The sequence below is a fragment of the Hylobates moloch genome, unplaced genomic scaffold (genome assembly GCF_009828535.3).
Source record: "Hylobates moloch isolate HMO894 unplaced genomic scaffold, HMol_V3 SCAFFOLD_22, whole genome shotgun sequence".
NCBI lineage: Eukaryota > Metazoa > Chordata > Mammalia > Primates > Hylobatidae > Hylobates > Hylobates moloch.
Window position 1 is genome coordinate 17,802,464 of NW_026652297.1, and position 17,228 is coordinate 17,819,691.

A 17,228-nucleotide genomic window follows, 5' to 3' on the forward strand; every position below is an offset into this window, starting at 1 on the left:
ATTTTCAGGAAGTATAACAATTCAGGTAAGAATATCCATTAATTAATGTTGCCCTAAGTTTTATCAGTTAAATTTTATTTTTAATTTCAAGGGAAGAGGCTTTAACATGAGAAATAAAATATATCCCAGTCCATTATCTACATATTCTTCATCTTGGCCATGAGGTCTTCCAAGCTTTCACCAGAGTCTTCCACTGTTACCTCAGTGACAGAATCTTCTTGCTATTGACAAATTAGGGAAATACAGTGAAAAAAGAACCATATAGAATTCTTGATGCTTAGGAATATATAATCAGTAAGTTTTGACCATGCTCAACCAGGTTATGAAGTAAATTTTCTTTAACAAATATCTTGTAATTTTTAGAAGAAAGACAAATTCTTTTACATTCCTCACCAGTCTTTTGATTTACAAGGCAGTAATTTCAATATTCTTGACAGCTCTAGTTTTTTTAAACGACATCATAGCTAAAACTACCAATAAACAAAAATGAGATCTTCATTTAATCGAAATCTATTATACTTGGTTCATTAATGAGTGAACAAAACCATTTTATTCTATGTTTTAAAAGTTTAAAATAAGCTATAAATATTTGCATATTAATACTGAATACCTCTCACATCTTAATGCCTATAGCATAAAATATCTAAAACAGGCAATACTTCATTGGCATTACAAATTAGAATGAAGATGAAAGAAGATAAATATTTTATATGATATTTACATATGGGTAAATCATATTTTTGAAGTACCTTTTTTGGAATTGTGTATGCCACTGTAATTCCTTCAGGTAAGTCTGGAACTGGACCTGAAGAATTTTTCAATTCCTCTTCTGAAACCTCAGATACCAGCTCAATACCTGTAAATTTGATCCTATGTCAGTTTTTAAGGAATTTAATAAGCAATAATTATTCAATTTGTATAATCTTATTAGATTTGCTACCATAAAAGGTTTTTGTTTTATGCAGCCATTTCAATTTATAAAAGAATACCTACCCCATTCATTATCTTCATGGATTATCTCTTCCTCTTCTTGTATAACCTCTTGTTTAGGCAGTGCTGCTACCTTTTTCTGTAGAAATCAAACAGCATCCAAGTGTTCTTACTCATTCTCAGTTCTCTAAAGCATTAATCAAGAATTCAGACAGGCTTTTTATCTTACCAAAAGCAAGAAAGAACATTCATTTTTGAAGTATGGTGAATAAGTTAACCATTTATCTTGTATTCTAAATCTGTTTAAGTTATTTATTGTCCTATGCAATATGATCCGTCATGCATTCTAACAGATTGCCATATACCTTATATTCTTCCTGCTGCTTCCTGCAATTTCTGTCATCACACTGAGGATTTGGCTTCATGGACATAGTAGGAAAAAAATCCTGCATTGCATTGTATCCAAGGTAAAAACTAACAGTACCAAAATTTAACAGAAACCTAGAAAAATCAAAATAGACTTAAATGAAGAAATTAAAACCATGAAAAATACTAGAACAGCTAAATTTTTTAAAAATAACTTTGAAATAGGTAAAGATATATTTTTCTTAACCAGAAAACAGAAATCTGCATCCAGAAAACAGAAATTTTATCTTATTTACAGTGCCTGGCTCATAGTAGATGCTTCAGTGTTTATTAAATGAAGGAAAGAAAAGATTGCTCCATTTCATCAACTGTAGAACACAATTTTTTTGAACCTCTAGTAAAGATAAAATGCTGGCAGCTAAACTATTACATGTCAACAACTTCAGGAAGCATGCTGATTTCAGAGAAGCTAAAATGTGGGAGAAGTGTATTTTTTAAATCCCTGAGATAATTAAGAAAGCTACTTAATTTTTTTTAATATTTTGTATGTAACTTACTATAAAATACACAATCTTAAATGTATAGCTCAATAAAATTTTGTATGAGTCCTTCATGTAACCATCACCAGATCAAGATACAGAACATTTTCAGCATCCCATGTGCCTCCAGCTCCCTCCTGCCCTCTTCCCAGTCAAATCTGATACTTTTTACTCTGTTGCCCAGGCTGGAGTACGGTGACGGTGGCGTGATCATGGCTCACTGTAGCCTCGCCCTCCCAGGCTCAAGCAATCCCATCTCAGCTTCCCAAGTAGCTGCGACTACAAGCGAGCACCACCACGCTTGGCTAATTTTTGTATTTTTTTTTGTAAAGATGGGGCTTTGCCATGTTGCCCAGGCTTGTCTCTAATTCCTGGGCTCAAGCAATCCGCCTGCCTTGGCCTCCCAAATTGTTGGGATTACAGGTGTGAGCCACTGCATCCGGCCAATCTGATGTCTTTTATTAGGTTGGCGCAAAAGTAATTGCAGTTTTTATTAAAAGTAATGGCAAAATCCGCAATTACCTTTGCACTAACATAATAAAAGCTTCTATACAGACAAAATCACATAAAAAAGATAAATGACAAAAGAAAAATATTTGCAAATACACATTCTTAATATACAAGACAAAAAAGAGCAACAACTATTAGCAGATAATTCACAGAAGAATGTAAGTGTTCAACCTTTTTCACAAATAAAAACAAAAATTAAATGCCTAATTTTTACCCACCAGAATGACAAAGATTACAGAGTTTGATGATACTCAAAGTTATCAAAGGTATGGGTGAACCAGGTACTCCTAAACTATGATACAAATGTATAATCCTTTTGCAGGAGAAATTTAGTAAATCTTTCATAAATTCAGAAATTCTACTTTAAAAAATGTGTACTATAGGCCAGGCACAGTGGCTCATGCCTGTAACTCCTAGCACTTTGGGAGGTCGATATGGGCAGACTGCTCAAGCCCAGGAGTTCAAGACCAGCCTGGGGAACATAGGGAGACTCTGTTTCTACAAAAAATACAAAAACATTAGCTGGGCGTGGTGGTGGATGCTTGTAGTCACAGCTACCTGGGAGGCTGAGGTAGGAGGATCACTTGAACCTGGAAGGTGGAGACTGCAGTTAGCCGAGATTGTGCCTCTGCACTCCAGCCTGGGTGACAGAGTGAAACCCTGTTTTCAAAAAAAAAAAAAAAAAAGTACTATAGAAAACTCTAGGCTGGGCACAGTGGCTCACGCCTGTAACCCCAACACTTTGGGAGGCGAGGTGGGCAGATCACTTGAGCTTAGGAGTTCAAGACCAGCCTGAGCAACATGGTGAAACCCTGTCTCTACAAAAAATAGAAAAATTAGCCAGGCATTGGGGCATATACCTGTACTTCCAACTGCTTGGAAGGCTGAGGTGGGAGGATCACTTGAGCTCAGGAGGTTGAGGCTGCAGTGAGCCATGACTGAGCCACTGAACTTCAGCTTGAGCAACACAGTGAGACCTTGTCTCCAAAAAAAACAAAAAGAAGAGAAATCAATCTAGTATTCAAAGATATATACAAGATGCAGCCTATAGCATTGTTAATTTAAAAAAAAAAGAATTAAGTAGCCTAAATGACCATCAATAGAGGGGCTAGCTAAATAGGACACATCCTTAAGAGAATACTTTGTTAGCCATGATTATTTTCTCCTTTTTTGTATCATACTATAAAATGTTGTTTAGACAGGGCCTACTACTGTCTAAACAGCCTATTTGCTCTTATATGAAATAGCCCTAGACCATTACTTTGAGAGTTTATATGTATGCTTTTTTCAATTTCTTTGCTCGCAACTGACATTTCTTATTGATTGGAACTTCCATGTGTCTTGTTGCAGTTTGTTCTTACTATATTGGAGACTTAGGGAATACAACTAAGCTTATTAAAGTTGTAAAATGAGGGAAAATAAATGGCCTGAATTAGAGAACACCTAAAGGGGCTCTGCTTTTAATAAAGTATGAGTTGATTCATAGACTGTGACATAAATTTCAGCAGCAAAGAAATCTTTTTCCTTCTTTTTAGCTATAGTTTAGATAGTACAGTTGCTGGATATTTGTTTTTGGATAGCAGAGGTATCCAAAAGCAGATTTTAAGAATCTTTTTTTTTTAAGTATTGTTAATGTGTTTTATATTAACACTAATATAAATGTTAACATTTTATGCAAATGTAAAATTTACAGTAACACTAATGTTTAATTACATTAACATTAATAATTACTGTTTAGTCACATTTGGTTTATTTTTGGTAAGACTTAAATCAAGATAGTAGAAACAACTGTGTTTAAGTCTCTATCCACTGGACAGACTTGCAAAGATTTAAATCATTTGGTTAATGTTTCATAAATAAATATGCCACTACCATTATATCATTTAATAAAAGCTATTCCAAATGCAGGGAGTAACTGACATTCATATATATTCACGTATGAATATGCACACATGTATTATATGTAATATTTAATATAGCAATATATATGAAAAGTAGACATACATATATAAAATAGAATTTGCACATATACATATATAAAACACTTAAAACTACAGTTAAGTTTAAAGTAACCAAATTATACACTTAGCTTGTAATTTCAATTTCTGAAATGCTTTGTGAAATATATTTATGTTTACTGAAAGCATACAAGACTATTCAGAAAAATTAGCCCTGACTTACTTTAACACATTTTGTACTAAGATCCCAGCAACCACACCCATAGTGGTAGGAAGACTGGCTGCACAAACACCTTCTCGTTTCAGAGTCTTTTCATCAATATTTGCAGCAACTACAAGTGGTGGAGCACACTACATGAAAAATAAAAGAAAACACATTTCAAAAAAAAAGAAAAAGTATGAGATGTTCCAAATAGTATTCCATCCAAGTTTGTTTTTTCTTTGAATTGTAATACATTTTCAATGCCCCTAAGAACTCGAGTACCTAACAGTGAAGAATATTCCAAAAAGAATAATGCATACCGCAAAACAAGCAGATTCTCCAGGAATTATGAGCTGTATATGCCCTGAAACTGCATTTTCACTGACCCCAGACTCCATCCATGTTTGTCCAAGTTCATTACAAGCCTTAGTAGAAATGGGTGAAAACATAAGGAAAAAAAATAAAAGAGCAAGAAGTAATTTACAAAAAATTCTTTTAACTGAATGGATTACCAAGGTCTTTTAAAATTAATTTTCAGAACAAATGAGGCAAGTTGTAAGATAATGGAATTCCTTGGTAATTACCATACTCTTTTTAAAGAGTAAAGTGACAGTATTCAAGATGCAGTCAGTAAATATTATTAAATTGAATCAAAGTTTATTGGATTTCTTGTCAAATTAATGTGAAATTTCACTTTTCTAAAATAATTTCAGGAACAAAACAATGTCAAAATATCATCTGAAAAGTTAAAAACAATATTCCAAAGGAAAATAATTATTTTTATTTTTGAGAAACCAGGTTTTTAGGCAATTTATACATATTTATACATTTATAAAATAACAAAAGCTAAAACTAACACTGACCAGAAATTATTATAAGATACTAATTTAAGAATTACACATCAGAGGTATTTGCTGTTTTATAGTTTACCAGCAAAAAGAGTAGGATACTGTAACACATGTCACAGCAGCAAGGCTAGACAGTCTAGGTCCCACAGCTATTAGAATAGAGTAGGCTAAGAGAATATTACAAATAAAACACAGAAAAGCGTTTACATTCAGAACTGTTTTTAGGATGGGGATTATATAGTGATAGAATATACAGGAAAACAGATAAATCCATGAATATATCTTGCACAGCAGGAATACTCACTGTATTTATTGTCATTCGAGCTTCAAAATTGTCCACACAGCTAAGAACTAGATCAACAGGTTTTCCTTCTTCTAACCCACCATTACTAGTCAAAGAAAATAAGTTTGAAAAACATCAGGACACAAAATACACTCTAATACATTATACTTACTTGTTCAGTCCAACATTTATTCTTTCATTAAATGTTTGACTATAATTATCACGTAATAAATATGTAATATTAAAGATATCATATATATCAAGTATTGAATAACATGAATATAACATCAATGATACTGTAGTATTACTTATTTTACAAGAACTACAAGGGTGAAGGAAGTATAAAGTATGTTCATAACAGTTACTTTTTCACTACCAGCTTTCACATTTTTATTCATGCTTCATTACAAATGTAATAAAAGCTAATTGAATGCAGTTCATTATTTCAGTTGTGGTCTGACAGTCTCTGAAGAAAACCATTTTCAGACAGAAATATAATCTAGGACACAGAACTTAAAGTTGACATTCTCTTCTTATATTGTAACTTACAGGGGTCTTTTGCTTGTTTGCTTTTTATTTTTAATTGTTTTTGGACAATATATACCTTTAAATGATATTCTAATACATAAAAATTACACAAAAATTGCTATACTAAAAAAGTGGAAAAATATATATCAATCTTCCATTCATTGGATTAATCCATAGATTTTTCTAATAATTTTCTAATACTTGAGCTGAACATTATACAAAATATTCATAAATTAAAACTTTACCTTATTCTATCCATGAAATGTTGAAAGTTTTCCACTGTGGTTATATTATAGTTGTGTACTTCAAAAAGAACATCAGGATTAATGTTCCTAAGAAGGAAAAAGGGAATGATTATAAGCCTGTAATCCTAGCATTTCAAGAGGCGGTGGTGGGAGGATTACTTGAGTCCAGGAGTTCAAGGCTACTGTGAGCCATCATCACACCCACTGCACCCCAACGTGGGGGACAGAGTGAGACCCTGTCTCTAAAAAAATGTTTTTAAAAAGACTACTGCTAGTAGCTGTAGTAAGAAAAAGCTGTGAGGAAAAGAAAGAGCTAAACGGCATTTAACATACCTTAGAGAAGCGAATTCAAGCTATTCAAAGAAAACCCAAAGTCCTTTTCTATCTCTTTTATCTCACACTTCAAGGACTAGGTTCATTTTTGTCATAAATATTACAAAACTGTTCCCACCCCAATCAATCTAAGTGTTGGGAATTAAGACTTAACCATGTCCAGTAACTACCTACAGCTCAGGCTCACTTCCTTAACTCAGTTAAGAACAAATTTGGGGCCACAAAGAAAATTCCTAAAGCAGGGATTGGTGAACTGTGGCCCATGGGCCAAATCTGGCCCACCACCTGTTTTTGTGCAGCCTTCAGGCTAAGAATTTTTTTTCATTTTTAAGTGGCTGGGAAAAGAATCAAAAGAACATTTTATGACATATAAAAATTGTATCAGCCAGGCACAGTGACTCATGCCTGCAATGCTAGCACTTTGGGAGGGCTAGGTGGGCAGATGGCTTGAGTCCCAAGAGTTTGAGACCAACCTGGGCAATATGGCAAAACCCCGTCTCTGCTAAAAATGCAAAACATTAGCCAGGCATGGTGACACATGCCTGTAGTCCTAGCTACTCAGGAGGCTGAGATGCGAAGATAGCTTGAGCCCGGGAGGCAGAGGTGCAGTGAGCCGAGATTGTGTAGCTACACTCCAATCTGGGTGACAGAGTGAGACTGTCTCAAAAAAATTTTGTTTTTTAATTAAAAAAATTAAAAATTGTATGAAATTCAAATTTTGGAGTCCAAAAATAGAATTTTCTTGGAGCACAGACATGCTCATTCATGTTTGTGTTGCCTACAGCTGCTATCAAACTGCAACTAACAGTTGTAACAGAGAGCATCTGGCCCTCAAAGACTAAAATATTATCTAACCCTATACATAAAGTTTGCCAACCCATGTCCAACAGGTAAGAGAATTCTTTATACAAGTGAAATCTGCATTTTATAGAGAAAAATTAAGATCCATTTATATTAACTCCTATCAAATACATAAAGTAAGGTTTCACTGAATATGGTACTTGATTGCTATTCCATTTACCTCAGAGTATGTTCTGCTGCTTGAACTTTACTTAATCCTGCTTGATGAGGTTGGAAGAAAAGTCTATTCATATTGGCTAGTTCCACCTTGTCATAATCAAAGAGTAGCAACTAAAATGAAAATAGTGGTATTCTGATGAAAAACATACCAAAAAACTAAACATATCAAAAAAAAATTTGAGAGCTTTACATTTAATTAGTTTAGCAGTTTGATAAGAATATTAGCTAACTCTACAACACTAGGTGCCATATATTAATTCATTGAATGCTCATGTGAGGCATGTAGGTACTATTATCCTTATTTTAAAAATGAGGCAACTACACTTGTCCAAAGGCCACTCATCTAATATGAAGTGAAAATGGGATTCAAATTCAAGCATTCTCAATCCAGCATCTGCACCTCAACCACAATGCTTTGCTGCCTCTCTAAATAATTCACTCAGAAATTAAGATTAATTCCCTTTCATTCCATTTTTTAAAACTGTGGCAAAATCCTGCTTCATTTCCATTTTTTGCTAAAAGCCAGGAATCCATTGGATAAATGAAATCTTTAACTAAGATGAAAACAAGTGCTGTAACTTAAAATATAGTATAACCTGACTCCTTTTGTGTATATGACAAAATATATACCAGTGACATGGCTAAAACATTATTCCAAATAGAATTACAAATCAGTTAATTGTTGTTTCCTGCTATATACTTAAGCGTGTTTCAAAAAGCATTTGTCACACACACACACACACACACACACACACACACACACACACACAAATGGCCATTAGATCACATTTCTTATCACTAAGAACAGGCTAGAGCCAAGGACTTCCTGTCCCTTCTTCATATGAAATTCTGTGACTCTGTAATACAATTCTCAGCACACTAAACAATAAAAACAAAAAATGGGATTTTCTTCTCAATAAAAAAACTAAAAAGAAAAAAAATTAACCTAACCCGTAACACCTAGATAGCCCTTAATACTAGAAAAGATCTCACACTCTCCAAAATTTTCTAATCCTACTTAAGAGTCTCCAAAACATAGTTTATTTAAGCTCATCAATATTTATCAGGTCAGGCCAAGTATTAAATGAGTTTCTGCCTCATAGCTTGTTTATACATAAGTTGCGGGAAACAAACTTGGGAACAGAAGGTCTGAGCTGTAACTCTGCCACTAATTAGCTCTGATTGTGGGTAAATCACTTTCACTTTTTAGGCCTGTATCTTCATCTCTAAAATAAAGCAGCGAATACAGATCTGGTGATCCAAGGCACCCCAGATACTTTAAAGAGATCCAGAGGCTTTCAGGGATAAGAAATGGACTCTGGGTTTCCTAACATCTTCTACTTTCCTATTTAACCTCATGAATTCACTTCGTATTTATCTGTTTTACAAATTAAAGAAAGACTTCCTGAAACTTACCTGTGTAGATTCTCAGTTTACAAACTTGAGGGCAATCACTTGGAGAATTTTTAAAAATACAGATGTTTGTGCCTCATCCCCAGAGATACTTATCATGGGGTGCAGTCTGGACACCAGAATGTTTTAAAACTTCCCAGGTGATTCTAACTACAGCAATATATAACTACTGTTCTACCTCTTTGCTACTCAAAATGGCCTGGTCTAGCTGCATTAGCATCACCTGAAGCTTGTTAGAGATGCAAGAGCACTTCTCCAACTTTAATGTGCAAATGAATCATTTGGGGATTGTGTTAAAATACAGATTCTGATTCAGTATGTCTGAGGTAGGTATTGAGAGCTGATACTGATGTTACTACTTCAGGGACTAGACTTGGAGTAGCAAGGATCCAGTGGTTCTTACTGGTGTAATCCTAGGAACATCAGCATCAGGATCACCTGGGAGCTTGTTAGCAATGTCAATTATTAAGTCCACCTGACACCTATAAAATCAAAACCACCAGAGTAGGATCTGTTAATCTGTGCTTTAACAAGGCTTCCAACTAATTGTGATAACATACTCAAACTTGAGAGCCACTAATCTCAATAATCTCTATTATCCCTGGTCAATCAGTCAGGGTGCTTAAGTCAGCTATAAGCAATTTTTGTCCAGGTTTTGTAAATCTTTTGAAAGATATCAAAATTTCAATAAACATTTTTAGTATTTTGGTGTTATTTCTATATTGATAAGTGAGTGCCAATTTTGAAATCACCTTCTTTTAAGAATTTGGGGTAGACCAACATATTAGAAAGCATTGGTAAACTGTGGGAGAATGCTTCTTTTACCAGAACAACAAATTAAAGGATATATAATTGTGGAAAGCTTATTTATTCAACCATTATGTATCTAACATCATAGACTTTGGCTTTATAAATCTAAGATTGGTAGACTGAATTCTGGTACAAGAAAGTTACTTCTTTCTAACCCATAATCTAAATGAATCTTAGAAAAAAGTAAAAAAGTACCAATTTTAAAAAATCCATCCAGAGCATTCTCTAGTTCAAAATCAAGAGTAGGAAAGGTACATGTTTTCTATTCTGTCTGGTATATGTTTAATAAAATATTTGTTAGATGTTTCAGTGTGTCACACACTTTATCAAATTAACAGCCTTCTTTCCTAAGTTTCTATATCTAAAACGCCTAAATCCAAATTGTTTACATATTACTTCAAACAAAAACGTTTCTAAACACAATTAGACAATCTTTGTCTAATATCACCTTTTGTTTGGGTGGGGATATGTCTCAACCCAAGTAGAAAGAATAATCTAGATTAATACACTGCAAGTCAATAAGCCATTAGTAAAGAAAAAAATCCTAATTTGTACCTGATTTACTCCAGGAGTGAATAGTTCCCTATATGACAGGCAAAGAGAAATGTTTTTACCTTACCAATGCCACATCTTGTCAGCATTTCAGCAGTCACACTACCTACTCCACCAACACCTACTATTGCTATGGCAAAGGTACGGATTTTCTGTGAAACACAAAATAGTATATGTTGGTTAATAGCTCTTCATCAAATATGTCACCAGAAGTTATTTTAATTTACTGAATTAATCTTACAAAAACTTGGAAAGGGTTTATCATACCTCATAGTCGCTTACAATTCCCATTCGTTTCAATGCCATCAAGCGGCTTAAAAAAAGAAAAATACGTTTTAAAGCTTACAGTCTTTTAGGTATTAGTAATACAAATAGACATACATCATCACAGAAAATAAACAACAAAATATAATCATTACTAATCCTTTAAAAGAGGAGGATGCTTACAGGCTGGTTTTTACCAGATGAAACTAAATTACCCAGGTACCTTTAAAAAAACTCTCCCAAGTGTAGCATATGAAACAAGATTGGTTTTTAAAAGCTGTGTATTCTGATTTGCAGACAAGATTGTGACTACTACTTAAATGTTAAGGGTCAAAGTTAAATTTCAACATTTTTCTATGCTTTGGTAGAATATGTAAATATTTAATGTTTTAACACTCAGATCTCCATCATCAGAGTAAATTCATGGCTGGAATTCCATTCTCTTGTTGCCTCTGCCCACAATGGATGATGTCTACTTTTAGTAAGCACCTACTGTATGCCAAAGACTCTAAGAGGTGCTTTAACTAGTTACTGGTAATCTGCAGTTTAAGTCTATGATTAATTCCCATTCATCTTCACTTTAAGGAGTCAAATAGTTCCACTAGGCTTGTTAGGAAATTCAGCCTCCACCCCCATTTTCCTCTCCCTCACTTGTAACTCCATTACCATCATATTCCTAAACAACATGCTAACATTGTTATTTCTTTTCAGTTTTAGTCAATTATCTGAATCAGATTTTGCTCTTAGCATTCATCCCCACTGCATGCAGACATTTTCCATCCCACCAACCTCCCAATATTGTTATATGGTCATCCTGGTTAGATGTTAACTCTCCACAACTGGGCCATGCAATATATTAAAACTTACCCTTTCCTCTAACTCCCAACCCTGAAGTTAATAAGTATGTTTCTCCTGATGCTTAATTTCCTATGTATTTTCACAAATTCAACCCCAACTTTCCACTAGTTATCTAAAGTTCCTCTAGATACATTCATATTCATGAGGTATTCTATCAATTTCATCTTCTTAAAGATGTATCTCCTAGAATCTGACATGATTGTCTCGACTTACTGCACATACAGCTCCCATCCTAGGCTCTTCCTTCATCATTATACTACAAAGTCTCTTAATTTCTTTATTCTGTATTAATCCAGTTTCCTGCATGCTATAGCTCACTAGTTCTAAAGTGTCTATGGATCAGCAACAGGACCACCTGAAAATTTAATAGAAATGCAATTTCTTAGGCCCTACCCTATAATCACCCACTGAATCAGAAATTTTGAATGTGGAGTCTAACAATTTGCTTTAACAAGCCCTCCAGTAATTCTGATGCACATGACAGTTCAAAACACTGTCATCAATTATTTTTAAACTTACTCTCTTGCTGTGGTTAGAAGAACATCTTCCAGTAGTTTTGCAAACGGTACAGCAGAGGTAAATTTTGAGAACTTTCGTGTCTGAAAATGTTCCTTATCAAAATTATATTCTTTATAAAAATGACAAAGCAAACGGCATATAATTGTGGGAAGCTACACATATACTCTTAACTGATAGTTTAAGTTGGTAAAGAAGTCTAAAGTTAGAATTGTCTTTCAACATTTTAAGGTATTGCTCCAGTGTCTCCTAGCTTGTAAAATTTCAGTGTGCCTTAATGTGAATCTGTTCTCATCCCTTGTGCTGAGTTTTTAGTGGACTCGTTCAAAATGAAAACTCACATTTTCAGTTCTGGGAAATGTCCTTGAAGAATTTGGTTACTCCTTGTTTGGTTTGTTTTTCCTGGACCGTCTGGAACTCCTATTATTTGGAAGTTGGACCATCTGGATTTGTCCTTTATCTTCTTTCTCCAATTATCTACTATTTTAGTTTTCTGCTCTATTCTCTGGATGATTTCTTTCAACTTTATTTTCGAACACTTACTATTAAGATTTTCATTTCTATTACCATCTCCATTTGCAAGAATTCCTGATCATCTAAATACTTTGCACCTTGTTCCTGTATCATTTGTACCATATCTTCTCTCATCTAAGGATACTAGTGATAATTTAGGGGGATGTGTTTATCTTACATAGTCTATCCAAGTTGCTATTTTTATTTTATTTCTTTCATGGTAGAAGTTTCTTTCATCCTTTGTTCTGTTCATATTTAAGTGTGGGACACTAATAAAGGTAACAATATAGGCAATACTGTTTGACTTTGGACTTCACTGTAGGGTGATCTGGCCAGACTATTTAGTTGAGAAACCCACAATGTCAGTGTCTTTCAGTCTTTCCTCTTGGCTCTATCAGATTCCCTAGAGAATAATCTTTCAAACTCCAACCTGAGTTGGAGTTCCAACCCCACGATCACCTGTTGGAAGTGAAGAAGCAAGGCTGGGAGTCTCAGCATTCAGTATGTAAGCATTTAATTTACATTCAGTCACAGCATTCAGCATGTAAACAATCAGTTTACCCCTTCCTTCAGGTACAAAGACCTGCCCCAATTATTCTTGGAAATCTTCTATTTTACTCTTTCTAATGAAGAAATCTCTACTCTCCTCTTCTGGTAGGGAAGGAGTGTTTGCCCAGTTACCACAGTGGAGAAGGGGATCTGGGGCTTTTGTTTCTTCAACAGATTTTCAACTGAAAGTTTTTTTTAGCCCTACCTGAAGTTCTGCAAGTACCTGTGCCTATTCCTGAGCCTTTTGGGGGATTCTTGCAATAAACTGGGTTGCAAGCTTAAGATTAAACTTCTCTGAATCTATTAAATCAGTTACCTTCACCCATTCCTTCTCTAGTTTCCAAATTGTTACTATAATCAAGTACAGGGACCCACCCCTCTCCATCAGTTATTAATACGAACCCTTTATATTTTCAATGGGAGTTTTCTTTTAAAAAATTCCTTTACTGTCACTTTAGTGAGGTTGGGTAGAAAGTGATGGCAGATCCATCACAGGAATTTGCTATCCTTACCTTGATGCTCCCTTCAATCTTTAAATAATCTGAGAAGCATGGATGGCAACCCCCTTTTACAGATGAGGGAAACGGTTTGGGTTAATCAACTGCCCAAAATCAGCTAACTGGCAAATGGTATTCTGAGCTGGGTTTCTGAGCCAAGATTTGATACCAGGTTTTCTAATCTCAAAGCCTCTCCAGTTTTTCCACATGCTTATAACTATATTCCATAACATATAATTTTACGGTTACTTGTGTTGTTTAATATCCCACATCCATGTAGTCTCTCAAACTGAAGCAAAAGTCAGGGGCTTTATATTTCTTTTGTATCTCCTGAAGCAATTAAAATGGTGTTGAACACATACATATCCCTTTCCTATAACCTTTTGTACTTTATCATAATTCAATAACCTGTACTTTATCAATAATAACACTGTACTTTATCATAATTCTTATCACCTGTACTGCAATGGCACGTTTACTTTTCTATTTATCTCACACTCATCTGGTAAGCTCTAGAGGGAAAAGACCATGTCTACCTTATATTCACAGGGTCTGCGCATAATAAGTACTCAATACAAAGTAAATAATATTGTCAAGGAGGACTGGAGACAAAAATGTACTCAGTAAATATTTGCTGTATGAACAATTCAAAAAATTAAAGCTGAACTTTATTAAAATTCCATATACCAGTGAACAGCTTTGGGTATCAAACTGCCATCTCCTGTATAGCAATTTTAATAAAGTCAATGGTGCAAATCAGATAGAAAATACTAAATATTTAGACTTGAGTTCTGAAAGTCTTGTTTGTTATAATTACAATGTCAAGGGATCATCTCATATTAAATAATGTGTGAAAGACAACTTAAATTCATGACCCATATTCCTCTGCTTTTCATTCTGGAGGGAAAATTTCAAAGTCTTCATTTGTAAACTTTTAAAATGTTTTAAAAATGTCAAATAGTTTCCACTTATTCTGATTAGAGATGTCAGTTCATGCTTATTTAATCTCTAAAAATTTTGGACCATTAACCCTTCATATTTGGCAACACAGTTAAAACAGTGCACCCTAAGACTTCTACTGCGGCTTTATATATCACAAACTAAAACCTTTTTTAAAAATCAAAACTCTTATGCTCTTTAAAGGAAAAAAGCAACAATAAAATCTTCATTATCTACTTTAACACTATACAATTTTTAGCTACATGACTTAATTGTTTTTACTGGGGAGACGGTTCATGAGAATTTTACATTAAGACAAATCTCATGCAAGACAGGCCTTATTATTTACTACCAAGGCATGAACCTGACGTGGCTGTCTAAGCCTCAATTTTCTCACCTATATAATGGGGGTAAAATAGTAGCAATCTCATAGGGTTTTGGTGGGAGGAGACAATGCATGTAAAGTGCTTAGCACAGTGAAAGCTCATAACTGCTTCCTACTAAATGCACCTAGCAATAAAATATTGTATAAGGCTTGCCATGTACAAGCGCTACTCTAAGACCTTTATACATACTGATTTTTTCAATCCCCACAACTATGACAGAGATAGATATTACTATTATCTTCATTGTATAGGTGAGAAGCTGAAGCGGAAAGTTTCACAACTTGCCTAAGGTTAGACAGTTATGAAGAGAGTAGTTAGATTTGAATTGCAATCAGTCTGGCGGTAAAGTCCTTACCCTTAACCATTGCACTATATTCCATCTGCTAAATTGACAAGCTTTGTTAGGAAAGAAGAGAGGCCTGGGCAGTCTTGGTAATGTCGAATGGTTTGAGATGTTAAGGAGAACCCGAATAGCTCAGATTAGAGTTAACCCCGCTCTCCCCTGCCCCGACCCCATTTAAGATGCATTGATAAGCCTTTAAGTTTACCTTAGCAGGTTTTACATTTGATCTCATCTTCTGAAAGTTCTTACTATCAGTCTTATACACAGCGAGGTGGACTAATTAAGAGGCAAGGGAGATAGGAAACTGGACACACGTCCTCAGCAGGCACAGGAGCAGCACCATATGGCTGACTCACTGGAGGTTTTTTAAAAAGAGAAAGAATATCTTCCGATCAGTACTAAGATGTGGCCTTGCCCATTTGGGAACAGGATTCTCAGACCACGAAAAGGGTGGCGGGAGTCCCCATGAGCGGGACGTGGGAAGCGCCTCACTTCTGACCTCACGGAGCCTGACCTCGTCCCCCGCGCCTGCCTCCGACCGGCGACGCAGGTTACCTGTAGGGATTCGAATCCACCACCTCTGAGCTCATCTTCTCGATGCGGACCCGGCCGCCCCCTCCGTCGCCGCTCCTCCGGACCTGCAGACTCCTCTCCTGGGCAAGTTCCCGCTCCAGCTCCCGGACCCGCTGCTGCAGCCGTTCCACAGAGTCGGCCATGGCTGGGACTCCGGCCGCCAACGCTCCCAGCCCGGGCCTTCGCCGCCGCCTTCGCCCCACGCTGCTCGGCTGGGCCCGCGAAGGGTACGTGGGGAGGCACCTCGCCGCTGCCTTCCTAGCCCAGAACCCTGGGAAAGTGCACCCAGCGCCTCACAGACAGACACGTCTCCGAGACTCCCACAGGCCTTCCTCGGAGCCACTTCCGGTGCGTCGCAGACATCGCTCCCCCTCAGCAAAAACCTGGCTCTTTCGGCTTCCTTCCTCGCTGATTCGGCTAAACCCGGCCGCAGCAGGACCGGGGTGATAAGTGTCCAGGGCAGGAGGCCTGCGATGTTGCCTTGCTAACCGGGTGTCTAAGAGAAACAGGGTCTTTTTATTCTTGGGCTCGAGGTCCTGACGGGCCTTTTTCTGAATGGGACCCTGCAGGTCTTCCGCCTGCTGTTGCATTAAATTTGGGGATGGAAGAGGCTTCTGCGTCGTTCCTTACCCGCAACGATGACCATGGCTTTGCTTTCTTTAAAATTGAGGCCTCCAACTCTGACGCTGACTGGAGAATTGAAATCCGAACACACATTGGGCTCTTTTGGCACTTGACTAGAGCTAAAACCTCCAGATTCAACGGGCAGGCGTTGCTCAGCAATGGCGCGTAGGGTGTGTGTGGTTGGCTGGAGCCAGACCCCGCCCCGGCCTCGGCCCACGCTCTAGAGGGGACGTTGCCCCAATCCTGAAGGACCTCGGTACTCGAGACCTGTGGATGCCGCGTTGCTGTGGCCTGCGGGGGTGATCATGAAGCCAGGTGCTACTGGCGAGTCCGATTTGGCCGAAGTGCTGCCCCAGCACAAGTTCGACAGCAAGTCCCTGGAGGCCTACCTAAACCGGCACTTGTCTGGCTTTGGGGCCAAACGTGAGGCTACGCTGACCATTGCCCAGTACAGGTATCGACGCCAGCCTTTGCCTCCACTGGAAACAAATTTGTGCATTGAGTTTTCCTTCCTTTGGCCCTGGGTGGTTTCCTAAGTTTCTCCCGCCCTGATTGCTTTTCCTGCAGTCAGTGGACGCACCCTACAAGCATGAGCTGCTATTGCCGGCCCCCCGAATTCGATGCTGGGG

General features: G+C 36.7%; 2 protein-coding genes across 5 annotated transcripts in view; one reads left to right on the top strand and one right to left on the bottom strand.

Moving 5' to 3' along the window:
* Window positions 1-58: 58 nt before the first annotated feature.
* UBA5 (ubiquitin like modifier activating enzyme 5) lies at window positions 59-16,431 on the bottom strand. 4 transcript variants are annotated; one of them, XM_032144166.3, is made up of 12 exons: window positions 15,958-16,431; window positions 10,805-10,850; window positions 10,600-10,689; window positions 7,764-7,873; window positions 6,410-6,496; window positions 5,658-5,742; window positions 4,826-4,930; window positions 4,527-4,654; window positions 1,296-1,431; window positions 994-1,069; window positions 750-856; window positions 59-221 (listed from the first exon to the last, which is right to left on the bottom strand). In XM_032144166.3, the coding sequence occupies exons 1-12, from the start codon at window positions 16,116-16,118 to the stop codon at window positions 138-140; spliced, it is 1,215 nt and encodes a 404-aa protein (XP_032000057.1). In that variant the 5' UTR covers window positions 16,119-16,431; the 3' UTR covers window positions 59-137. The 4 variants fall into 4 exon arrangements, with proteins under 4 accessions (XP_032000057.1, XP_032000060.1, XP_032000061.1 ...); XM_032144169.2 differs by lacking the exons at window positions 10,600-10,689; window positions 10,805-10,850 and having other exon boundaries at window positions 15,958-16,002; XM_032144170.3 differs by lacking the exons at window positions 10,805-10,850; window positions 15,958-16,431 and having other exon boundaries at window positions 10,541-10,641.
* Window positions 16,432-16,831: 400 nt separating this feature from the next.
* Window positions 16,832-17,228, top strand: part of ACAD11 (acyl-CoA dehydrogenase family member 11) — a 100,125-nt gene continuing 99,728 nt past the window's right edge. Inside the window, exon 1 of the mRNA XM_032144165.2 lies at window positions 16,832-17,053. Within this exon, the coding sequence (XP_032000056.1) occupies window positions 16,905-17,053 (149 nt within the window). The 5' untranslated portion in view covers window positions 16,832-16,904. The remainder of the gene's footprint in view (window positions 17,054-17,228) is intronic.